Source organism: Struthio camelus, chromosome 4 (assembly GCF_040807025.1).
Source record: "Struthio camelus isolate bStrCam1 chromosome 4, bStrCam1.hap1, whole genome shotgun sequence".
NCBI classification, from domain to species: domain Eukaryota; kingdom Metazoa; phylum Chordata; class Aves; order Struthioniformes; family Struthionidae; genus Struthio; species Struthio camelus.
Genome location: NC_090945.1, coordinates 37,058,968 through 37,084,771, shown reverse-complemented (window position 1 = coordinate 37,084,771; position 25,804 = coordinate 37,058,968). Strand labels below are relative to the sequence as shown.

The 25,804-nt window shown below is 39.4% G+C and overlaps 1 protein-coding gene, 1 long non-coding RNA gene and 1 other non-coding gene across 3 annotated transcripts; 1 reads left to right on the top strand and 2 right to left on the bottom strand.

Annotated features, from left to right (window-relative positions):
• Nucleotides 1–94: 94 nt before the first annotated feature.
• Nucleotides 95–5,162, bottom strand: RPS3A (ribosomal protein S3A). Its single transcript, XM_068942279.1, has 6 exons — nucleotides 4,097–5,162; nucleotides 3,318–3,421; nucleotides 1,931–2,118; nucleotides 1,548–1,756; nucleotides 839–948; nucleotides 95–256 (listed from the first exon to the last, which is right to left on the bottom strand). Exons 1-6 carry the CDS (start codon nucleotides 4,291–4,293, stop codon nucleotides 135–137), a joined length of 930 nt encoding a protein of 309 aa, XP_068798380.1. The 5' UTR covers nucleotides 4,294–5,162; the 3' UTR covers nucleotides 95–134.
• LOC138067295 (small nucleolar RNA SNORD73) lies at nucleotides 522–591 on the bottom strand. Its single transcript, XR_011141175.1, has one exon. It is a non-coding gene; the product is annotated as a small nucleolar RNA SNORD73 (small nucleolar RNA).
• LOC138067182 (uncharacterized) lies at nucleotides 4,358–11,551 on the top strand. Its single transcript, XR_011140961.1, has 3 exons — nucleotides 4,358–4,477; nucleotides 9,141–9,287; nucleotides 11,448–11,551. It is a non-coding gene; the product is annotated as an uncharacterized lncRNA (long non-coding RNA).
• The last annotated feature ends 14,253 nt before the right edge of the window (nucleotides 11,552–25,804 follow it).

Sequence of the window (25,804 nt, the reverse complement as noted above, 5' to 3'; positions counted from 1 at the left end):
TCCCCCAACCAAGGTAATAATTTTACCTCATTAAAGACCCATCCATGTCCGGTATCAAAATTGTCTAGTAACAATACAGGCAACCAAACACTAGTTCTGTATATTAAAACTTTATTTTTGAGCCATTTTTAGCTTCAGACGGACTCTTGCACGGGTGGCTCATATCCATCAGCTCGCTCTACTTTAGCCCCTGCCTCATCTCCAGAGGGCTTTCCAGCACCACCACCTTCACCATGAAGTTCCATGAGCTTGCCCACTGAAAAGAAAAAGTAACGTAAATGGTGAGAGATACACCTACTTAAGGCAGTTTTAAAGGCCAGTTCTGAACTGGTCATCATCTAAAAATTAAACCACCAGAACATTTAATGTAGGTATTATAAAGTCAACTCCACGAAGCTTGTTCAAGGAGATTGCCACATTAACTGACGCAGTCAGACAAAAACTAGCAGTGGAATAACTGTATTACACAATGAAGTATCTAGTTAGGCTTTTTTTTTTTTTCTTTTTAAAGAAATGTTGGGAATGTCAGAATATGGGAAACTGAAATCATTTCAAGTCATCTGGGACCGAAACATTTTGTCATCATTCATTCCCAAGCCAAAGTCTTTAAACATTCGGTAGCTTCTTCAGCCAAGAACATAAAATGCTCCAAACTGAATAACCACTGCTTGGCTTTCAAATCTGAAGGGCAATGTTGGACTAGAAGGACAAGCCTTTTAACTGCTATAGCTATGATGCTGCTTTAGAAAGTCTTTATCCAAAAGCAGATACATTTTAAAACAGCATCTTCCCACATCAACCCTCTTGAAATTCTAGACATTAGCAGTAATTGACTTACATTCAAACTTAGGCTTCTTCAGCATCTTAACCTTGCGGACATAGACATCGTGAAGAGGATAAATGGACTGACAAGCCTTCTCTATGTCTTTGCCAATGCTGTCTGGGATCCTGAGACGTCAGAGAGCAAATCAGTACCAGAATGAAAAAACGTTGCTTGCTTCTAATCAGCAGTGTGTACTTAAAATAATACTTAAGTACACATAATATTAAGCAGGAGTTTGCTTCAATACCCTCTTCGCTCTCTGGCAATTTTTTTCAAGTATGTTTAGACTACAACATACAGTTTCTTTGCAATGTTATAAGGAATATAATGCAAGTGGACTCATTTTGACGCTGAATCTGCAATCCAACTTTTGGAAGCAAACACTGTACTACCAAAAACTTCATTCTGTCAGAAGAACCTAGAACATTCACGACTCCAACTGATCAAAATTAAAATTTTAGAAACGTGAATCAAAAAAATCTCTCGGTTTGCTTTAAAGTTTATGCAAACGCAACTTCTGATAAAAGTCAAATATGATGCACAGACAGCATGCAAAGAAAATGGCACGCTAGCTTTTCAACACAGAGGAGATGCTTTGCATGTTCTAGGCCAAACAGTAAGTGAAGTACTAGCACAGCGAGAACTCAATAAGTAAACCTATAACTATTTAAAAGGGGGAGGGGGGGGAGGGTGCGCACGCCGGAATAACATAACCAAAGCTTACAGCTTATTGACAACTTCTTTGAGGTCATTGGTTTGCACCTCTCGGGTCATGATTTCCATCATCTTCTTGCGAATCTGGCGAACCTGCTGATGCTGGGCATACGACGTCTTGCGGATCTGGTTATTACGCTTCTTCGTAAAACCCACACAGAAGAGGCGCAGCAGATAACCATCCGTAGTTTTGACGTCTACGTGGGCTTCAATCATTGTCTAAAGGAGAAATACAGTCATGTGTCTTCGGTATGACAGAGGTTTCTCAGAAACACAAATCTGACATTCATTAATAACTGCTGATGCCACTTCAAACACAGGTTTAAAATATGGCAACGGTTACTTCCTTTCCTAAAGATACTAGTAACAATGCAGACTATGTTCTCTACTTACCTGCCATTTTTTGACCATGGAGCACATTTTATCCCGGGTTAGGTCCATTCCATGGAAGTTGGTCAGACAATTTTTTCCCTGAACGTCCTCAGTTATCAGTTTAAATTTACGGAAGGCAACTTCATCATTCTGCAGATCCGCCAGACTCACTTCAAATACTCGACCCTTAAGTCCATCAGAGGCAATTTCTGTATTATGAAACAAAATAAAATACCTTTTACTACACTTAGAAAAGTATTATTCAACTCAGATGCTGAACTTCCGTTTGATGTGTTCTAATATTAGGTAACGACACTATCTTTGTAACTCTGAAGTTGGCATGCACCTTAAACACAAACAAATCAACTTAAAGAAGTGAATATCTTGTTTTGCTAACTTTGTGAGGAGTCTTTTGAGTCAGAGGCTAAACACAAACACCAATATGGTGTAAATTCTAGCATTTGTAATAGTTTAAAAAGGGGGGGGGGGAGAGGTTGCAAAGTATTTTGAGATACAATAATGAAAAGATAAACGTATAAAGCAATGCATACTCAGAGATAAAGTCATTTCACAGCTCTGCCTGTGAGCAATGTACCGTTTTAATATTAGCTGACTCAGACAGTCTGTTTGCGGTGACCCTAATTTTACTCGTTTCATATGCATAGTTTAAAACAGCACTGAGAATCTGCATACCTTACAATGCAACTGGGAGAGAAAAATGCAAGTTTTCAGCCATACCTCATGGCTAATCATCCAAGAACACCATGTTACACCTCTCTCTAGATCACGCTGCATTAACAGAAGGTTCCTTTCCCTACTAAACTACTAAGCGTTACCGTACCTCGGACTACATGTAAGAGGAAAAAACCTTTTCAGTGGTAAGTTTACACATGCTCCCATTACGTTTGGGATTCCACACACAACAAAGATCTCTGGCATAAAGGCTTCCAATCTTGGTCGCTTCCAAAGGGAAAGCCTCTACGATCCCATTAAGATCACAGTCTCCTGTAACAGTCTCCACATCTCTGTCTCAGATATTCAGAATAATTCCTTAATTCTTAACTTTTCTCAACTTCTTTAAGATACCCCAATAACTATTAGAAACTTCAGATATGTCTTTCTGTACCATTTCTATACTTTAGTACCCTTGTGCAAACAAGGGCCCCACCGCATTAGCTCCTCTCTTCATATCATTGCAACCAAGCCCATTGGTTTAAACTCTGTCAACTGAATAAAGATCACTGGAATCAAGCAATTAAGTTGGAACTCTTTCTTTTTTTTATTTTAGGTTACCTTATACTATTACAAACAAGAATTACTTGTCACCATTTCTTCACCTGATTGTCATTTAGTACTATCACATGGAACAAACAGACAGCCATCTACTGCATAAAACTCCACTACTCACTAGTTCCTTGAGTCCTGGTGACAAGTGTCTTCCCAATGTTTCGGATATTAAACATTGCTGGTGCTTTGACATCATACCAGTCCTTTTTGGAGAAGGGATCAACCCTTAATTTAAATGAAGGAGAAAAGATTTTCACTCATTTTTCAGATTAAACCTGGCTGAAGCAAGTACTTCTCCCCATACGCTTTGTGACATGGAAACGCAAATTTCAAAACGCTGTGTTTCCACGTTTAAGATGGACAGGTTAACAGGTGCATGAACGCATACAGTGAACACTGTACTTCGCACACAAACGAAGCGCACACAAATGCCGGTGTACTTCAGAAAGAAGGAAACCAACTTCAGAAGCATCACAGGGCTAGAACGTCAAAAAGCAATACCGCGCTGCAGTGTGGCCTGTCATTTTTTGATAAAACAAGCAGTGTATTTCAATCCTTCTGCTGAGGCCTCGCTTTACACTTAAAGACCCTGTAAGCGCGAGACTTGACTCGCACTAGGGATAAAAACCAACCCGCCCCGGGCCTCTGAGCGGCCTCGCTGTTGCAGCCGCCCAGCTCCGCTCCGTTCCCAGCCCCGCGCCGCCGGCCGCCTCCAGCCCGGGCCCTGCGCGGCACCCCCGCCCCCGCCCCAACGGCCACCGGGCCCCGCCGCCATGACAGCCGCCGCCGCCGCGGCCCGCTGCCGCCGCCGCCATCCGCCCCGCATCCGCGGCATCCCGGCGCCGCGGCGCCGCCCCCCCGGCCCAGGCCCCGGCGCGGCGCCCCGCCGGCCCGCCGTACACTTTCTTCTTGGCGCCCTTCTTGCCGCCTTTGGTGAGGCGCTTGTTCTTGCCGACCGCCATGGTGCCGCCCCGCCGACGGAAAGGGCCGGCGCCTCCTCCTCGCGCGAGATTATACGAGAGCGGCGCTCGCGCGAGAGCTCCGGCTGCGCCGATCTCGCGAGACCGGCGGGCCTCTCGCGAGATCACGGCCGCCATCACGGCGCGGGGCAGCGGGCGCGAGGGGACTTCCGGGCGCCGGGGGGAAGGCGGGGGGGGGGGGGGAGAAGGGGAACGAGACACAAAAACCCCAGATTGGCTCGGGCCGGGGGTCTCCGGTGACGGTGCTGTGTGCCTTGTAAGAAGGGAGGCTTCAGCTGCCAGCTACCCTCAGAAAGATTCGGTAAGGTGGTGTCAGGCGCTGCCGGAGGTGAACGGCCGCGGAGCGGCCGCTAGAGCTCAGCGCCCGTGGCTGAAGAGTAACCTGGAGGCGACGAAAAGGCCGGGGAGTAGTTTTGCCAGCAACTAAAACCCCTCAGACTCAAAAATTCTGTGGGCGCTTTACAAACCTCTAGAAAGAGGAAATAAAACTGTGTCATTAAGTACCTACATGGGGAAGAGAAACGTGACCATAAAAGGCTCTCTTGTCTTTGGTTGATAGGCTACGTGAGATCCAACAACTGTGGATATTCACAGTATGTGAATGCTTATTAGAAATAAGGCATATATTTTTCAAAAACGAGCATAATCAGACTTTGGAGAAAACTTAAGAGACTGTCAGTTCCCTTTCCCCTCCCCAGGCATTTCTAAATTGATAACAGGTATTTTTTTCCTCATGGTAGGTATTTAGGTATGGCTCAAATGGGAGTTTATTCAGAAAAGTCTTGTAGTTTGAGTTCTGTGCGAGATCAGGTTAGATAGTCTTACTGACCCCTTCCAGCTTCATCATGATTAATCAACTTAAATTGTAGCTCATACTTTCCAGGTGTTTGTCATGCTTCTTACAGACACGGACAAATGCTGCTGTATGTCTTCTACATACTTAGTTCAGAGATCATTACAAATTACTCTTCATAATCATGGCAAAACTCGTAAAAAAAAAAAAAACAACACCACACACAACCCAGAATATAATTAAGTATTGACATCATATGATTCCCACATCCCAGACACAGGAAATCCTTTTAGATAAAAGTGTTGCAAGCAGAATAATACTGTGAGAAGTTCAGGCTGCGTTTCATAGTAGTTTGCTTTGTAAGAGAAGCATCCAAACACCTACTCAAAGCATTCCAAGTTCAGCTCTCCAATTACTTGTTGCTGCTTTCACGTTCTTTCACTCATCAACTTGAGTCACATGCCAAGGGCATAAAAAAGCAAATCGAGTTACATGGTGGGAAGAGCCTGTAATGCTAAGCTGCAGCCTGGTGCTTCCATCGCTACATACACAGTACACTGACACCAGCTGCAGCGTAGGCTGCCTCCCACTCTGGGTGCTTGCATGCTGGGCACAGGTGCTCAGCAGATTGCAGATTAAACTAACAGGCTGCCTGACAACTGGTGTGCCAGACTAGAAGCGTGGGGAGCCTTGGGCATGGTGGCAGATCCTGGCTCTATCCCCTTCCAGTGTTACAGCTGCTTGCCTGCAGCACGGGTCTGAGGCTGGGGCATGAACTGTTCGGGGCTTCTGAATCTGTTTGAACTTGCCAGTTAAAACATGTTCAGGGTAATAAAAATCTTGCACTTGGAAAGAGGCAGTTGTCAGCCACACAAACACCATCTGTTACATTTTACAAATGAAACCGGAGCCACAGGCACAGTTCTGATTACTTCATCAATTTCTTTCACACCAGCCTGGAATTTCATCTGCATGCCTAAAGCAACTGGAATCCATCAGTAACTCACACTATCAGACTGAGAACATAATCAGACAAGAGCAGAGCTCCTGCTCACTACCTCCTAGGTGATCAGACTTGAAGAAAAGAAATCTTCATATTTTTCTCCTGAATGGCAGGGTAAAGGGACGCCAGCCATGACAAGCTGCAGTCTCCTTCTCCAGGCTGCAGAGCTGCAAAAGCCTCATCTCAACTGATCTGCTTTGTTGGCACATTATTAATTAGGATTCCCTGCAGCAGACAGAGTTAACTTTAAAAATCTCACTTGCACAAATAAAATACCTCTTATAGCTCCTGAAACTACATATCTTCTGAGGAGAACTTTTTGGATTTCCTAGTAGTTTCTCAATCAGATACCACAACCAGCCTGTTTACCTGACAGTAACTGCCCTTTGCTTTTGCCCAGGACAGTAACTGAAGGCTTCCTAAGCTCTAAGGCTCCTCCATGTACCAACATCAGGGATTTTATTGTCTTGATACTCCCCTCCTAAATGAGTTTGGAACCAGCTGAAAAGGGAAGTGATCTGCAGGGTGGAAACACCAAAAAAAAAAAAAAAAAATCAGGAGAGGTGCCCAGCAAGAACCTTAGAAAGGTTCTTTATTTCTGCTGGAAATAAAGTCATAATGAATCTGATGTAATCAGCCTAGCACTTCTGCCAGATGCTACCATCCAGCATTTCAAAAGGATAACTGGAAAGCTGAGCAAATACTTCAAAGGCCTCTAGCAGTTAAAGGCTTTTTTTTTTTTTCCCCTCTCCTCTTCTCTGCTTTTACATAGAAACTGTGTAAAGACAGAAAAACTTCAGCAGGAAATAGGCATTAAGACTGATCTAACTTTGAAGTTAGCCCTGTATTGTGCAGGGGGTCAGACCGGACAACCTCCAAAGCTCCTCACATCCTAACTTTTTCTATGATTCCAAACTTTGCCACACAGGAAGTTGGGTTTGGTTCTCTCTCTCAACAGAATTTCTTTGTCTCCATAGGTAGGCTGTCAAAACAGAACAGATTGTCTATCTGTTATTAACTGTGTCTCCAGGAGGCATTTTTCACCCTTCCTTCCTACCTTCTTTGCAGTGAACAGACGAATTCACCTTCCTCTCCTTCCTTTCTAGTTCTCAAACTACAGAACTCTGCCTGCAGTTCTCTAACTAAGCTGAAGGACCTGATGTGGCTTTTTTTCTTTCCTTTTTTAGTCACTTCCCTGTTGAGCGTGATAACTGAATGAAGTTGGCTTGCTCTATTTCTTGGAAGTGGCAAAACTTTCTAAATATGGATATCAGAGAGTAGTTAATTCTAATCAAGCTTTGCTGTTAAGAGACTTCCCAGTTGGGGATGATAACCCTCTCCCCACCCCCCGGCCCCAATATAGCTTTATTGCACACAAGCTAGGTCTTCTCAAAGTTAAGATATTAATGGTGACTGATTGCCATTAATCAATGGCTTTACCATCTATGAAACACTGAACTGATAATGGATTCTAACTAATATAGTATTAAATATTGCACAATAACCACTACAGTTATGAAGACAGCACCTTTTATAGTTATTTTTGATGTTCTTATATACTATTGAAGAGTTTTCAGAATCCCACTCACATGAAATAGGTTGTTGTTGTAGCTAGTAGAACACACTTCCTTTTTCCTTATTGTCATTCTGGTTCTTCAGCATCCATTCCCACAAGAAATGCACAAAGACAAAAAAAATCCCACATTTTTCTCTGCAATTTTATACCCTAATTCCATACATCTTCCTGAAGAACCTAGGAAGAAGCAGAGGTACCAAGATTACCAAAATGAATCAAGAGGCATTCCAACCAGGCTTGTTACATGTTATCTTGCTGCCTTTCCCCTCCAACCATCTTGCACAACTGAAATAGTCAACACACAGGACTGCTCTTGAGTCTCTCCCCCCCCGCCCCCCCCAAAAAAAAAAAAAAAAAAAAAAAAAATCAACCATGCTCTGCAAAGTTTCCCCTTGTGTCATCCCTAGGAAGTAGGTCCAGTTATTAGTGTCATTCATCAGTGAAAAGAAAATGGGCATAGTCCTGGTACCTGTATGTTCAAGGAACATGTATCAATATACCTCTTGGGATCACAGATTAAATTAATTGTATTTAACCTGAGCAGTTATGCTTATGCTAGAAAAGGACACATTTAAACAAACAAAGATATATGTAAGGAATTCCACTCTAATGGATTTGGGTCATGGAAATATAGTAACTGGAGCCAACTTCCCTTAGGTTTTAAGTTCAGAAGATGACAAAATGTTTATCTCCTCCAACATTGTGTTAGTCTTTCAAGAAAAAAAAAAAAAAAAAGGTACTAGATGCTGTTCTTGCCAGTTTATTTCTTTTGTGGATAACCCCACAGCTTCCTTTCAGAGTCCTGTGCTTGGAGCAGCATTTTGCCCTAATTTTTCTTAAGTGTAGCTGGCTACCACAAATACAAGCCAGCATCCCGCGAAACCATATATATACACTTACTGTTGAGCAGTGCTCCAAGGGTCTTTGTTCCTTTGTTGTTAGCTGAGCAAGAAAATTTCTCCAAAAATCAGCCATTTCTAGGAAATACCAGGAGTCATTTGTATTGTTCTCTGGTTCAGATACAGTGCGGAGCTCAGGCATTTCCAGAGCCTTGAAATTGCCTTGTAACTAAATCAGTACTTCAGATATTTCAAATAGGAGCAGAAGAGAGGGAAAAAAGGCAAAAATAAGCTGAAGAAAATGGCATCCTTTCCACTGAAAAAGTTTTATATTTATACGAGTAAAAAAAAATATTTCTCACAATGAGAAAATTACACATAGCAATCCTAAAGATTGCCTCTAAGTAAACACTCAGTAAGTGAGAGTTAAGATTGTTTACAATCTTTTATTATAAGGTATTTTATTGCTAGCATCATAAATAAAGTTGCTTTCTTCAGGAATCTAGCTGCTGCCAGCTCAGTATGTGGGAAGAAGTTCTCACTTTAATTACAACGGTCTAGCATCTCTAGCCCGTAACAGGAGGGCTTTGTGGAAAGCGAATTTTGGAAAAAAAGGGTGTATTTATTTGCCTCCTAAAGGGTTACCACCCCAACCTAGGAATAGATGCAGTTTCCTAATGCCAAGATCAAAATCCAGCTCCCTATAAATCTTTGGAAACGTATACAAAGCAACATCTATGTCTCCTTCTCCAGCTTTCTCCATTACCCATGAAACAACTGAACGGTTTTGGACCTCCATCTCTGCCACCAGACGCTACTGACCTTTGCCATCAGTTTCCTTTTCATGGAGAGATGCTGCAGTATGCTTTTCTACTAATTTTTACAGAAGAGAGGAACAACGTAAGTATCAGAAACTTGCCTATTCCTCAGCTTCCCTAATCAAATCGCTCCCTAAGAGAGATCTTTCTACAGTTTAGAAGAAAGAAGAATCCCGGCCCTTATCATACAGTGCGGATGAAATAAAGGGTACCTTTAAAGTCAAGGAGAGCTATAAGCATACAACTCAGTCAACACTTCAGAATATGACTGTACTTTTTAAAAAATTGCATGAGTCTTTTTCATTCTTGTCCTTTCATGTTTCCAATCTAAACAAAATGGAATTCTATTTAAATATCATCCTTTTTATAACACTTTCTTCTTGCTACAGCTGTCAGAGGTTTTTTTTAAAGCGTGTTCCTAACTAAGGAGTTTAAAAAAACAAAACAGGTGCCAGAAGATTAATAGCCAGCAAAAAGTAGCAGTTCCTATCAAAAAGACTCTTCACTAGAGTAGTGCAAGTTTTTTTTTTTAGTTATCAAGTAATCAATAGAAACCCTTCTTTATTTAACATATACTTTTTAACCAACCAGATTAAAAATAAAAAACTTCCTCCAAAAATCTGACTGCAGTGTTGGGCCTTCCTTTATAATCTATGCAGTCAATTTATAGAAACACATTTAACTTCTGGACAAAAGTTTTAAGAATCCAAACAAGATGACTTTTCTTTTCCCCATAAGAGAACAACTCAAGAGACTTAGCTAGCTTTTGTTGTTTTTTGTAACTAAGAATTTTTTTTTAGATCTAATATTTATGAATATACTGTATAACAGAATAAGTATTCTTGTATAATTTATTTATGTCCTCATATTTCAGGTAGGAATTATCAGCATTTTACTTATTATCTAAACCAGAAAAATTACTCTTACTAGATGTAAAAAGGCAATCTTCCCTCTTATTTTAGTTGTTATAAAGCATAGCAAAGGGTATTTATGTATACACTATTCACAAATTTCACATACCTTAAGATCAATGTAAAACACAAGCTGTTCATTTCTAATCCTCCTTCCCCTTCTCAGATAACTGCATACAACTGTTTTTGCATTTCTGGATTAGCAAATCTTATTGACAAGGTGAGTCTACAGAAATAACTTGCACGGCAAAAAAAGGCAAAAAGAACTTTGTATCTCTGCACAGCTTGCTAGATATCCTGCTTCTATGGCAAATTCACTTAGATTAACATCATACATAAAAGCCACTAATTTAGGAAACCTACTTAGATTGTGCCATATAACTCTTTACTTATTCCTACATTTGGCAGCAATTAAGGACTAGATTAATCAAACCTAAATTTCATTTGGTTAGTTGCAGTAACATTAGTCATCAATTCAGGTGTAATCTAGGCAGAATGAATTGGGGTCTGAATGCTTTGCCAAGCTGTGTTCATTCCTGGTCATTACATAGGATTTGTTCATAGCATTGCTATAGCCTATTTAATGTTCTGTCTTTGCTTTTGCTTTGTATTTTCATTATTTAGTTCATTATAAGTACTTATACCAGGGTCTAAATCTAGATACAGACAACCTTATACGTCATTTAACAGTATTTTCCTGGTTCGGTTAACTCTTGGAGGTCACATCAGAACCTCTGTGTTTTTATATTTCCTTGTATGGCTACAGCTTTCTTCCCTCCTGGGTCCTCACTAATTAAAAATACTGGAAATATTTTGAATCCCACAGTGGCAGAACGTTGTGGCATAATGCACAAATTGCTGATAAAAAAGCCTACTGCGAGCAGGGATCATCTCCCAGTGTTAATAATAATGGGGCAGTACACTGCATTTCCAGCCCTTCTCACCCCACTGCTGTAAAAATAGCCTCTTGCTGTGGCCTGCTCTCTCTACTCCAGCACTGCGGAATGGGCAGGGAAGGGAGATTCCTGTGGGCTATATCTGCCCCCCCCCCCCCCCAGAAAGTCACCATTTTTTTCCTTCTGCTGCTGCTTTGGAGGATGTATTGGGGAGATACTGAAGCTGCACAGGTAGAACTAGTATTTGAGAGTCCTCTAGTTGGACACTGTAAGGTCATCTTTGCTGTGTTAGATAATCTGTCTAATCAGACTTATCCGAAGAGTTTGTTGTGAAGTCCAGTGGACTGGGCACAGGACACACATGCACAATGATCTGAGCAAATGCACTAGGTCTATGTCTAAGGTGGCTGAACTCATTTCATTTTGTATTTAAAGGATGATGGCCCAGTGAGTCCTGGGCAGAAAGTTAACCTGGCGTAAGGACCTCTGTACCTCAAGGCCTGATCTGCTGAGGATCAGATCACAGTCTAATACTCTGGCAATGGGCAGGCAGGTAAGTTCGCAAGTGTTACGCCAGTTGTACAAGGAAAGGAGACTTACAATTTAGATCAAAAAAGATTCCTGATGGCTGTTTTTACAATGAAGTTGGGTAACTGATTCTGAAGGTGGAATTCCGCATAGTAGCATTTGTCATGATACTTCAAAATTTATTTTAAATATTACTGTTTTTGCTTGCTTGGTTTGTTGCTACAGCTGACATGTTTTTGTATGTGGCTGCACAGTTATATTGATTTAATTGCAAAACATTGTCTCTGTGTGTGTCCTTATTTTAATTTTGTATTTTGATTGCTTTCAAGTAAAATTAAAAAGCATATGTTTTAACTAGATCTCCATACGGAATGGTTACATGCTGTCTCTTAATTTTTACTTATGCAGATTAAATAGGGTGGGGCGAGGTAGTTCCTGTGCTCTATAATCTTCTGGCCTTTAAAATTCTACTTCAGAATCTGATAATATTCAGAATTACGTGTCTTAGAAGATTTCTGTGTAAAGTACTTGCATTGAAAAAAAAAATTTCTCTTCACTTTTTGCTAAGCAATTAATTTGTTCTCAAGATTTTGCTTTTATCTCTGTTGTTCTCAATTTTCTGAAATTTTAAATAGTGTTTTTATAGAGCAGTCTGATATTTTTCCATACAACTGGTCATTTTTTGACTGCAGTTTGTTTTCTTGGAATCAGGACATCACGCTTTTTTTTTTTTTTAGACTAGACTGTCCTATCTTCTTATTATTCTTGCTTTAAATCTCTGATTCTTCTCTAACATATCATTTTCTTAAAGGTATTCTAGTGAGGTGATTATTTTCTTTATCAGTTATTTCCTAACAAATTTGCTTATGCTACAAGTTCAAGTCTCTCTCCCCCTACTGCCAACTCAGCTATAGTTAATTATGCAATTTAGTATGATGATGATTTATGCCAGGTAATGATGCATGAGATGCAAAAAAATCAAAGGAGGAGTTTGGAGGACTGGAAATTAGGAGGGGAAAAGATCCCCAAATTAAACCAAACCTTCCCACCTTTTTTCTTTGCATACTCAGCGTATTTTATACTAAAATTACTGAGACACCATGAAGCCCTGTTTTTTTTAAAATCTCCTGGCACCAGAATCACACTTTAAATCATTCTGCAAAAGCATGACTTAGTTAACACTTCATTATACAAGAAGGTTTCCACTACGCAGCATTTGGCAGAAAAATCTGACTTTTCTTATGTGTTTTATCCTTCACCTCTTTCAAATTAAGAAAAGCAAATGTGACTTTAAAAGCTTTTGTCTAAAAGGTGTGTGGCTGAATGTCTATTTATCTAATCATCGGTTGTGCTGGGCAGATATGAATAGAAAAGATCAGATGCCACAGTTAAAGATATTTCTGTGATTGTTTTTTTCCTTGAAGGAATAAATATTTTAATGTACAGTATTATTTAAAGAGTAACATGTTTCATCTCAAAGAATGCATGGCTTGCACTGTAAGTTGACGATGTAGCTAGTTAACTGAATTTAGTAAGCAGGGAACAAGGCTATTCACTCATGCAAGGGTTTCCAAAGGGTGATCTTCAGACCACCAGCAGTCTGAAATGTCAAAGTAACAGGCACATAGGTGTTCCCAGGGCCACATCATTTCTTTTATAGTTTGTGTTAAGATGATGGGAGCCTCTAAGATATCTGAGGGTAGAAAATGGTGTAGGAAATTTGGCAGTCATAGTCTTAGTGGGAAATTCATTTTCAAAAAGCAGAAAAAAGACATATCACTGAAATAATACTATATTATTATAGTATTATTAATACTATATTAATAATACTATATTATTATAGTATTATTTCCCCCCACCAACATTTACTGCCTTGTAACACTGGGATTCAAGCCCCTAAAAACATGTGGATACTTACGGTTATTTCCTAGAGCTGAATCCCAAATCCTTTATTCAGTTTTTGCTCATTTCTTTGAGCAAGACTTCCATCCTCAAAAATTACAAATTCAGACAGTGAGGTTATATGCAATTAAACGATAACATTTTAATAACATCTAAATAACTTCTGTTTTACTCTTATATCTTTTTAAGATATCATCGTAAGTTGAAAAAAAGAGATCTTTTTGAAATGCGTAATTACCATTGCTATCCTAATGGAAGTATATTCAGAAGAAAAAAAAAAAAAAGCTTATGACTTTATCATTAAAATTTGTCTAGCTGCTCTGCCAGAAAACGTAAACTTTATAATCTGTCTAGCCCATTTTTTCTGGGTCTCTTTCAGCTAAATGGGATGTTCTAACTAAAAATATGCACCTCAGTGCATTTTAATAGGCATCGGCTTATGAAGAAAGATTTCTCAACCCTGGGCTCAGGTGTGTGATAATGTGATATCCTGGCAAAGAAATTACAGAAATATTGTACAGGAAGTGCCATCAAGAAGTCATATAGTCCACTTCCCTAATTCTTACACCCATTTATAATAAATTGTTGAATAAAGAGTTCAGTGAATGTTGTATGAAAGGCCTGATACTCTCATATCATGTATTTTCCATTATGCTAACACAGATTTTTCCCTCACTATGACTGGATATCAGGAAATATTCATAAACCTCTTTTTTTATAACTACCAATTGTCAAAATGAGACAATTTCTAACAATATCATGAAGTACTTCTTGTTTCAAAATATTACATTATATATTTTTAAACTGCCTATACTCTGCCTATATATTCTTATAAAAAGAAACAACTAAAATGTAGTCTCTGGTCTGTATTTTGTTAGAAAAACAATTTGAACCTACGTTAAATCCGTTTCTGTTAATTGATCCTATCTTTAAAATCCTCATGAAGAGGCAGATTTTGCTGTGAAAACTGACATCCCACCCAAGAAAAAAAATCTTTGTAATGGTGCATAGAATTCACACAGCAGCTTGAAAAGAAAGACTACAAGAAATGAAGCAGCAAGGATTACATTTAAATTGGACTGATTTTAAATACGTAAATTAAAATTGGGAGTGGAGTATTGGTAGTCAAGACCCAAACGGACAAGGCCCCAAGCAACCAGTCTAGGTTGAATCATATGACTCTCTGATTCTATGAAGAATAGAGTCATAGAGTAATTCAGGTTGGAACAGACCTGTGGAAGTCATCTGGTTCCACTCCCTCCTCAAAGCAGGTCTAGTTTCAAAGTTAGATAAGGTTGCTCAGAGTCTTGTGCAATCAAGCTTTTTAAATCCTCAAGGATGTGGATTCCAGAACTTTTCTGGGCAGCATGTTCCAGTGCTTAACCACGCCACTCCATCCCTGCCTGTCCCTTCTAGTCCTACTGGGAAGTCCATCCCCACTTCTACCCCTACAATGCTTTCTTCTTGCACTTGAACTCAGGAGTTTTCCATTCAGCCAAGCTGATCTCCTGCTACGTCTGTCCACTTTCTTGCAGTTCAGGATCGTGTTTTGAGGAGGTTGTCCTTGAAGACTGACCAGCTCTCTGTGGCCCCTTTGCCCTTCAGGGCACCATCCGTGAGATTGTGTCTACTAGCTCCCTGAACAAGCTGAAGTCCAGAGTTTTCAGTCTACTGCTGCCTCTTCTACTCTTCGCTATTACCATCTCCCTTCACTTTTGATAACAAGTATTTATTTCAAGCAAGATTCAGTAAAGTAGTTCTCTACTGTGCAAAAACATGCCATTTTTTAAATTACCAGCATCAGGTTAGCATTCATCATAGGCTTCTCTGTGACTTTATACTCACCAGAATTTTGAACTGCCACATGATATTACATCCAGTTGCCTTCAGACAGTAAGGGTGGCATAAGCTTACTCCTTATTTTTCAGTGTCAGATTTCTCCAAGAAAAGCAAAAGATGATGAAACATTGGCCATTTTTTATCTATGACCATGCCACAGGTACTTAAAACTGGGAAAGAGGAGGGAGTGGACAGGAAAGATCCAGGAACAAATGTTCCATTCTTCTGTTTCTGTGCTTGAGACACGATTATGGGTGTGTATTTGGTTTTGAATGAATATTTTAAAGCTGCCTTCGAATTTCCCATGCCCTGAGATCAGGCCGAGGAGATGTGCTGACCACTCACTCAATTGTAATAATCCCCAACAGATTCTTTGCAAGCTTTCTTCATTGGATTTCAGTGAGAGGAGAGCACATCTCTTACCATCTTCCAAATGGAACACTCCAAAAGTTGTCCTCTGCCTTTCCATCATGATTTGATTTGTTATTACAAGCTGCCAGCTACTTGCTCTTTTTTAATCCTCTCTGCCTCCATATGTTATCTGGAATTTTCTTTCATATTCTCTTAATCTTGGGCTTGTGTGTTGCCTTTCTCTCCAGGTATTTGTGGAGGGGAGAGTTTCTACTGGAAAGAGATTTCACAGAATCACAGAATGGCCAAGGTTGGAAGGGACCTCTGGAGATCATCTAGTCCAACCCCCCTGCTCAAGCAGGGTCATCTAGAGCATATTGCCCAGGATCACGTCCAGGCAAGTTTTGAATATCTCCAGGGAAGGAGATGCCACAACCTCGCTGGGCAACCTGTTCAAGTGCTCAGTCACCCTCACAGTAAAGCAGTTTTTCCTCATGTTCAGCTGGAACTGCCTGTGTTTCAGTTTGTGCCCGTTGCCTCTTATATATAATATATTTGATGTAAAGAGGTTTGGGTCTCAATACTCCTCTAAAAATAAGGGTGCTTGCAGTCACTGTTAAAGGGTCATTACAAAAAATTCTCTGTATGCATAAATCCACTCATCTCAGGATTTCAGGACACATATAAGTACTTTAAATAAAAGGAGAATCAGGCAATACATCTCCGTTGAAACAAAATATCCACATGCTGAAATTGGCAGTGGTTAAGTTTATCAGACATTACTTATATGAATCTCATCTAAGTGACTGATAAAGCTTTTAGAACATAGTTGGTATTTCAGCTACTTACATAAGCTGTGACTGCGAATTAGAAAAGCCTTCCTATTGTGGTTCCCAGATATAGCACAGTTATTTGTATTGACTCCTGTGGCAGCTCTTCAAAGAGCGAGTTTCAAAAAGTTATCCAATTACTGGTAGAATCTGAAGGCATTGAAGATTTCCTGCCCAAATCACATCGGAAACGGATGCAACTTAACTGACTGTCTTCTGCAAAGCTACATTCACTTGCAACAGAACTAAGCTCTGGTCCCTGAGATAAAAGCAAAATGTCAAAGAGGAAAGATCAGAGATAGGCTTCAGGAATTTCTGATAGGGAGAACCAATGTTATTTCAGCTCTCAACTTTAAACGTGAACTCACTAATGTTCTTGCCTACACAGTGGGCTTTCCATGGAGATCTCCCAGATTATTTAAGGAATAACCAGACTTGAGAGGCAAAGGTTGAAGGTGGAATAGCAACATGTCAAAACCTTTTTTCACATCATAAATTCAGCTTCTTAGGAGGAAACCACCTCATGACTTGGAGCATTTTAGGACAAACATTAATAATAACAAACTCTAATTGGTCATTATTGCTTGAACGGAAAATATCAAATTTCATTTTCACCAGGAGGAAATGAAAATGTCATGTACTGTAATATGATAAGCATGGAATTTACAGTAGTGATGTGTACTTGTAATTTCCTTTATATGTGTAAATGCACACAAAGCAGAACACCAGGGAGGCTGTTTTACAACAGATTTAATCAAGTGAACATCTATGTCTCCTCATAAACTTACTTAACCAACTTTGAAAAAAGAAGGGAGTTGATTAGACAGGTTAATGGGGTGATGTCTTTATAAATGACAGATGGCCACGTTAGAACAGAAAGTTGTTCACTCTCCATTTTTTATTTTATTTTACTTATGAGAGTATTTTACTGTTCTTTTGCTTATGAAAGCACTGCTCATACATTTTTGATTAGTGAGGTTTACTGAAAAAAAAAGCAATTTCCAATGAAACTGAACTTTTAACTGGCTGGATGTTGCAATTATATTTAGGTGGCAATAATCAAAACTAAAATACAAAATGAATTTTTTTTGAATTCCAGCTCTTTATAAACATCATGACCTCCCTACACTGGGTTGCAAATGGTGCCAAGTACTTACAGATTTGCAAGCTCATAAGAACATAACAAAGAAATGGAAACATGAAGAAGAAAGCTAGCTTTTTATCATAAAGGGAACCCATTAGTGGTGAATTTGACAGAGTAATTACAAAAATTAAAAGTCAAAAAAGGCAAAGGTCTTACAAATTATAAAAGTTATTACTGTAGTGCAGCATTAACTATACTTGAAAAAAACCAACCCACCTTGGGTGCAATGATTTTACCTCAGAATTACCTAAGTGTAGAATTTGGAATAGCTAGATCTTACCTCAGATATATGAGATCCAGAAGATCCAGAAGTGGATCACACATACAGTGTGAACTAAAGGAGGACTCAGTAAGTACCTATAGAAAGATCTCTGGTAATGTGCTCCAGCAGACCTGGCCAACCTGAGGAAAAAGATTTGTAATAGCTGAAGTTACTCTTGGAAGCCACCATAGCAACGGCAGCTCTTGGCTCTTTATTGGACAGCATGCCACTTGGCAACGGTCTGTGTGCCACCACTGGCATGTTTCACAATTTGTGAAGCTCTGATCTAAAGATTTGCAGTGCCCAATAGGTTGTTAGATAATCAAAGCTGCATGATTATTTCTGAGACGTTCTCCCCTTTATCTTCTCCCACTTGAAAAATCATCATTCCTAAATGGACCAGAAATAAAGAAAATAAGATGTGCTGTGCTACCCCCCTACTATTTTTGTTTGCTTTCTCTTTTGATCTTGCTGTCATCTCCTTTGGCATCTGCTGACCTGAAGCGTATGGCAGCTTCATCTGATGTGTATCCCTAATTAAAACAATCCTACAGAACAACTTTCTTGCCTCCTAACATGAATTTGAAAACCCAGGTCTCCCAGGAATATTTTTTCTTGAAGAGTTGTGTGTGAAGTTAGCATTTATGAGAAGCACTAGACTAACAGTTTTGAAAAGACTTTGGATGTTTGGGGTCCTCTTGTATTTACCAATGTTGTAGTACCAGTGCAATGCAAATATCCTTACATACGTATCTTAAAATTTCAGACTTAACTCCTTGAACTGGCAGTACGTGTAAGAAATATGCAAGACACCCAGTAATGTTCTAGCTAACATTACTAGAAACATCGCCATATTTTTTCAGTTAGTCAGTAACTCATTTGCTATCTGTAATAGTTACATGCAAGATTGAAATTTTAAGGAGTAGCAAGTATCCTAGCTGATTACTTGAACAGTAAGTTAACCCAGACTTTTCTGGAACACCACTAAGGATCAAAATTTGTGAAATCTAATTGTTATGCTCTTGATTTTGTCCTTGCACTTTTGCACGTAGATACACCAGATAATTGGTTTTACTGTGGTTCATCAGAGAGATACCTGCAACTTCCTGGTAGCACACTGAACATCTGAAGAAATCACAGGTGCTGAGGAGAAGCTCAAGTTTGCACTGCTGTTGTGTAGCCTTCTGATAAGGCTATAGCTGAGGATACATATGTACTCTGCCATTCCTAAACTGCCCCTTTCCAGCTGTTTAGGGATAAGAATAATATTTTTACTCTACAGAAAGGAAAACTCTGCATTAGCTAACAATAACGGAAGATATTTTGAGATACTAGATCGAGACAATGTGCTGCAGTGTATCAGCATCTGGCTCAGAATTTTTGCAAGCTTTCCAGGTGCTAGCATACCGTTGATTTTTGAACAAAGTACAATAGCATATCACAAATTTAATTTCATTTAACTGTGCATATGTAAATCAATAGTTTCCATAATAGTTGCTGATCCTCTTTAACAGAAATAGATTGGCTTAGCTCTTAAATAGGTAAGTGGGTGGATGGCAGCTGCAGAGATGTATTGTTCTGGCTGTTACTAATAACATTATAATCAACAATTTTGGGTGATAATTTGACATCATATTTAAGTCACTACGCAACTCAATCGACTTGTCCCACAATTCACCCGTTATTAACATAAAGAAAACAAACTTTCAGCCTTAGTATTTATCTAGGTAATTACCATGACTGCCTTTGTGTTCAGTATTGGCATTTCCAACAGACTAATTGCTATAACGTCAGTAGAACTGCTTATCAATGTGTTACCATCTGGTCAAGTGTTACCAAGCCAAGATGGCCGTAATGCCATGGAGCTTGTTTAGAACTACCTTTGCTCAAATAATTTCTTAAGTTCAGTCAACATTTTACTATGAAGTAATACCACAGCCAACCCCAAATACAATTATTCAGCCCCCTGTCTTGCTGCCAAATACATGGAAATCTTTGTCAGTATGTGTGCGTTCTTGGCCTGTGGAGTATGATAGGGTATTTTCGGTACTCTCTAGTCCTACAGCTCTGCATCCCAAGCCTGTTTTACCAGCTTAGTAAACACTTAAAAGTGGCTGTTCTTGTGGTACCCGGCACCTAATCATAGTCTACACTTTCTTCTCCACAAGAGGGAGAGCTGTCTTTCTGACAGGTTCCTACCTTTTGACTTCAGGACCACCTGTGGCTAGCTCTAGGCATTAAGCTTCTCATCTTTTTAGAGGCTTCTCAGCTAACGGATTCCAGATTTTCTCCAGAGCTCCTATTTTCCCCAGAGTTAGCTAGACACTCACAGCATTTTCAGTGGGGGAGAGGGTTATGATTTTGTTTTCAGTTAGTGCTAACTGGAGTCATCTGATAAACTGTGAATCTCCAATTTCACAAGTGTAGTGGGATACATATATAGTAGATACAAGCACATGGCTATTATAGTACTCAAATGAAAGACACAGCATTTTGAAAGAGCCTGGTAAGTGCTGCAGACTCCTGAACTTAGATTCTTTCTGTTTTCATTCCATTTCTAAAACTAACTGATTTGCATGATTCTTTACTACTCAGTGTGGACTGTCCCGCTGTGCACCTTCTCTTTGCCATTGATCCCTGTTTCTACTAAAACAGCCTCTTAGTCCATATTCCTCTTGTTTTTCGCTGTTCTCTCACCAGTTTTTTCCTTCCCCTCATCATTTTGATACAGTCTCTCTCCTGCCTTTCAGTGCCTGAGGATCACCTCCACTTCCTTTTCCTGCTCATCTTCCTACACACAGCATTATTAAATTTTTTCTGCTCCAACAGAACCTCCTGCCTCTGAATCCTGTATGAATGTCTATTCAGAGGAAGCCATACTGAAGAGAAAACAAACTGATAACAAATATGTATGAGAGAGTAAAATATGTAAAAAAGTTCAACTAAGCCAAAATTCATACGATGTCCAAAAATGTATAAAAGCTGTTTAAAAAGAAGAAAAACAAGTATTATACGAATTATCAGAGAAACCCCTCCTTTTCCTTTTTTTTATGTAGTCACCAGTTTCTGTGCTGTCTCCAGGAAACAGTGCCTTACCCCAAATCCTCAGGCTTTTCTGTTCTCTTCTAATGGTTTTTAGCTGAGAGTGTGGCTATCCAGAGAAGTGCTGAAAGCCAGATGGAGATTATATAGCTTATGTGTTCATTACAGGAGCAACTCTAATCTTTGTACTTGTAACCATACAACAGAGCTGAATGACTGAAGCATCACAATACGTATCGAGAGTGAGCTGTTTCCACAATAATCATGACACTTCAAGTTTGAGTTGACTCATCCCCATTTATGATGTACCACAGGCCTGTAACTGCATTTAGCCCACAGATCTTAATCCAGCTCCTGTGATATGTGATTTGTAGAGGATTTCAGAGAGTCCTCTGAGAGCACACTAGAATTTTGTGCAGAAAACCGGGCTCATAATCCCCCTCAAAATTCAAGTAAGGAGCTATTTCTAGGTGTTTTCCTTCTTTTTGATTTTTTGTGTTCTATTCTTGCCTTTTAAACAGCAAAGCAGGGGTTGGCTGGACAGTTTTTAACAGTACCTGAGAAGTCACTTCATGCAACAGAAGCCAGCGTAATGAAATAAGATGGTAGAGCAGTAGCCGGATTGCTTCCAGAAGGTAATAGAATGGGTCCAGTCTAACACAGAAGATAGTGAAGCACTTTCTCAAGGCCATCTCCATCCAGCAAACTGTTCAAGCATATAGTTATGTGTTCTGATGAATATGTCATTTAAATTCAGGCTTCAGTGAACAGGGCCTTAGCGAAGAAACACGATTTGTAGTATTTTCTCTGCTAATGTCTTATGTCTTTATTTTGCCCAGACTGATAAAACGCAGAGCCTACTACCAAAGTAGAAAACAAAGTAAATGTTTCTTATAATGCTGCTGGAAACTGGATTCTTAAGAACACTTTCATAACAGCACATACATTTCTAGTACAAATAAGAGAGCGGAAAAATGCTAACAAACTAAGGGTGTATGACTCAAAAGGAAAAATAAGGAATGGTCATTAAAAAAAAGTGTAAGGCACAATGAGTTGTTTCATGAGTTTATTCACAATTTACTTTGGTAAAAGTTTGTATTTTCTTTCCTTTGACAGAGATGGGGAATCTCCTGACATAGCTTGGATCTTGCAAGCAATTACACTCACATTTTGAGGATCTTCTCTAAGCTAAAGGAACAGAAGAAATAAGCTAAAGCAGCTTCTTTAGCTCACTATGAGCATAATTCCCTGAGAGAATGGAAATTTATTTTCTAATGCCACCAAGATGAGACTCATTAAATATTCATTCATTAATTCAGTGCTATTTAAACACAGGTAGCTGTAATCCACCAATCATGATGACATGCAGAAAAATGAAGAGAGATACCGATTACTCTTCTAAACAACACTGAATAAAATACATGACATGCTTTTTAAAATTACATTATATAATTATAAAATTCTACATTATAAAAACATGCTAAATATAAAACTAAGCAAAATTAATACCATCTAACACATCCGGCTTCCTCTTTAGGCATGGCTCACCTTTATTCCAGGATTATGTTGCTCTCTTCAAGTATTATGTTCTCTTTGAAAATGGAGAGGATCTCTCATTCCTGAAGTCAACAGTATTTATAAGCAGCTTTTTTATTTGGATTTTAATTTCTAGTAAAGATTTTAAAAGCAGCTTTTAATGCTTAAGATCATGAAACACTTCTTCGTAAATGATGTATTATTTCTTTTCCCTCTTTTTTTCTTAAAGGCAAAGAGAGTATTCTATAGCTAAAACGTACTTAATCCCCCACTTTTCCTGACGCTGACGAAGGTACTGAGGCCTCCGAAAGCCCCAACAAAACTGAATACATCAATTTAGTTGAACAGCATAAGCAGCAGGAAGCTATGAGCTGCAGAATATTATGGACGCTTGCTTTCTCATCCTATATGAACTAAATCCTTGTTTAATCTACGGGATCTGATCAGCTCTGCCAGATTTAGCTGCAGCAACCAAAAAGGTTACTGACTCCAGTTGCCAAAAGTTATTCTTCATGCAGCAAAACAGGCAGTGGGTCTACTCCTTAGCTGCTATACTTCGCTGCCTGGGATATCGAGTTAGTAAATTGGGACATGTCAGCCATTTTGCCATTCTTGCTTTACAGTGGTAACGCTTGGCAAAATGATAAAGCAGGTGACTGGAGGGGGAACTTCTTCACCGCTACAGCTAACTCCAAAAGAGCTGGATCAGAGTCTGTCTTGTTGCACACACCACTGACTGGAAATTAGATTCTCCTTGCTGAATAATTTGAGATCCTACTTCTGGAAATATGCTGGTTAAGGATGAGTATCTGTCCATGGACAACTCTGGTTTTACTGAGAACTTCCCTTATTCACATTTAAAGATTGAATTTACCCTGGCAACTAAGTTGAGGATCTTAAAGCTCACTCCAACGTTAAGCAACCCTAATTGTCTCAGGAAAGGATCATGGAATGTACTGTAAACCATGCGCTGGATCAATGTTTTCTCCGTTGTTTTCCCTCTTCCAACTTTATACGGATAACCCTTTGTTACCTCTCTTTTATACAATTGGTGGGAGAATGTGAGGCTGCCACATGGTCAATATTACAGACAAAAATTGTGTAATGTATGAGATGGACGTCAAAACTAATATGAGAGTATTCACACTCACGGAAGAATCTTCCAAACATTAACCAGCAATCAAAGAATCACTGAATCACAGAATAGTTGAGGTCAGAAGGGACTTCTGGAGATCATCTGGTCCAGCCACCCTGCTCCAAGCAAGGTCCGCTCAGGATTGTGTCCGGGCACATTTTGAGTATCTCCAAGGATGGAGACTCCACAACCTCTCTGGGCAACCTGTTCTCATGTTTGATCACCCTTATGGTAAAAAATATATATATATACATGGGATCTCCTGGATTGCAGTTTGTCTCCATTGCCTCTTGTCCTTTCAGTAGGCACCAAGGAGAAGAGACTGGCTCCACCTTTTTTGCTCTCCCCATCAGGTATTTATAAGGTCATTAATAAGATCCTCCCAAACCTTCTCTTCTCCAGGCTAAACGGTCCCAGCTCTCTCAGCCTCTCCTTGTACAACAGATGCCCCAATGCCCTCATCATCTTTGTGGCCCTTTGCTGGGCTCTCTCCAGTATGTCCATGTCTTGTCTTGTACTGGGGAGCCCAGAACTGGACCCACTGCTCCAGTTGTGGCCTCACCAGAACTGAGTAGAGGGATTAGAGGATTTGAACAGAACTTCTAAACCAATACACACGATAGTGCTTTAAAGGGTGACTTGAACATTTTACGGAAAGTATCTTTCTTAAAATCGAATTCAGAGATGTTATAGGTACTGTTGATAACATCTTATTCAGTTCATTTCCAATTCATGGTTCAAATTAATTTTTAGTCATGGTTTTCCTTTGAGGTTTTAAGGTTTAGAGAAGACTTGTATCATTTTTCATTTCCTTAACTCAATACTTCCAGCCTGATTATGGAGGGAAGAACCAGCATTAGATTTGTAACTAGGCCTGAGGAGTCCAGGACAAAGGATTAAGACAGTGTCTGCACCCAGTTCTCAGCTGTACTTTAAACTAATTTTATCTGATGTAGCCTATGGTGGTGGGTTTTAGGTGGTGGTTTTTTGGATAACCACCATGGTTGCTTGTCCATAAAACACATTCAAACGAAGAACAGATCACCTAGAGAATTTAGTGTCGGTTTCATCTGCCTGAAAAATCAAACTAAAAGAATTGTCTTTGGAACCCCAAACTGGCAGTCTGCTGAATATTCTCTGCCTTGACTGATGCATACCCCACTGCCTTTAGCAATCAAGGCCAGTCAAGAAGTATTTGTCTATCTCTTAAAAAAAATAGCAAAATCTGACAGGATTCAAGATGACACTGCTGTCCTCACTGGAAAGCTAGATTTGCTGGCTACTGGAGTAGGCAGTTGAGATTAAAACCTCTTAAATCCATTAAGTTAGATTTTAGCAATTCATTTAATTTTATTATTTGTTTCTAACGTGATGTTAAAACAAAGAAGAAAACAGAAGATTAACAGCAAATGTTGTATTCTACACAGATAACAGGAGAGACCATAAATAGAATTCATACTTCAAGTCACTAAGTACAGAAAATGTTCTGAACACTATTTCATTTCTGCTTATGCCTGGTAGTAGATAGCAAACCCACATTTACTGCTGATGAAGAGCTCAAAGGTAAAAGCCAATAGTGGAGGCAGAGGATACTTAAAAGTGGGCAGGTAAAACTGACGTGTGAAAATGCATACTTAGCTAGTTTAAAGACTCAAATAAAGATTATGACATATCTTACTTTTAACAGGGCAGACAATGCTTCAGGAAACTACAGATGACTCATAGAAAGGCAGGGAAGCTCAAGCAATAGATGTGAGAAATCCAAAACATGTATATTAAAAGATGACATCAGGGAATTCTGCGATTAAAATGTTAAGATTATACAGCATGTATGTGACCATACAGTCTCATTGTAGCTTCATAGAGAGTGAAAGTGTCAGCATTACAGTTCTAAGCCTTTCAAATGCTGTAGAAGAAACTGCAAATGTTTGCAACTCGAATTAGAGATTATCATCTCTTCCTATTAATACATGTAACTAAGGGAGACAGGGAAAGAAAGATAAAAAGGGAATGTACTCCTTCCTTGGTTCTTGGAATTTCAAATAGGAAAGCAACTATGAAATATTCTAGTCTTGACATACATTCTATAGATTCTGCACGGAAAACAGGGGAAGTTTGATACCAACACACACACAAATCAAAGTACAGCTTTTCCAAATTAGGCTGCAGACAAATTAAAACATGATTTCATAATATCAGTTGAGAATAATAGTTATTAATTAA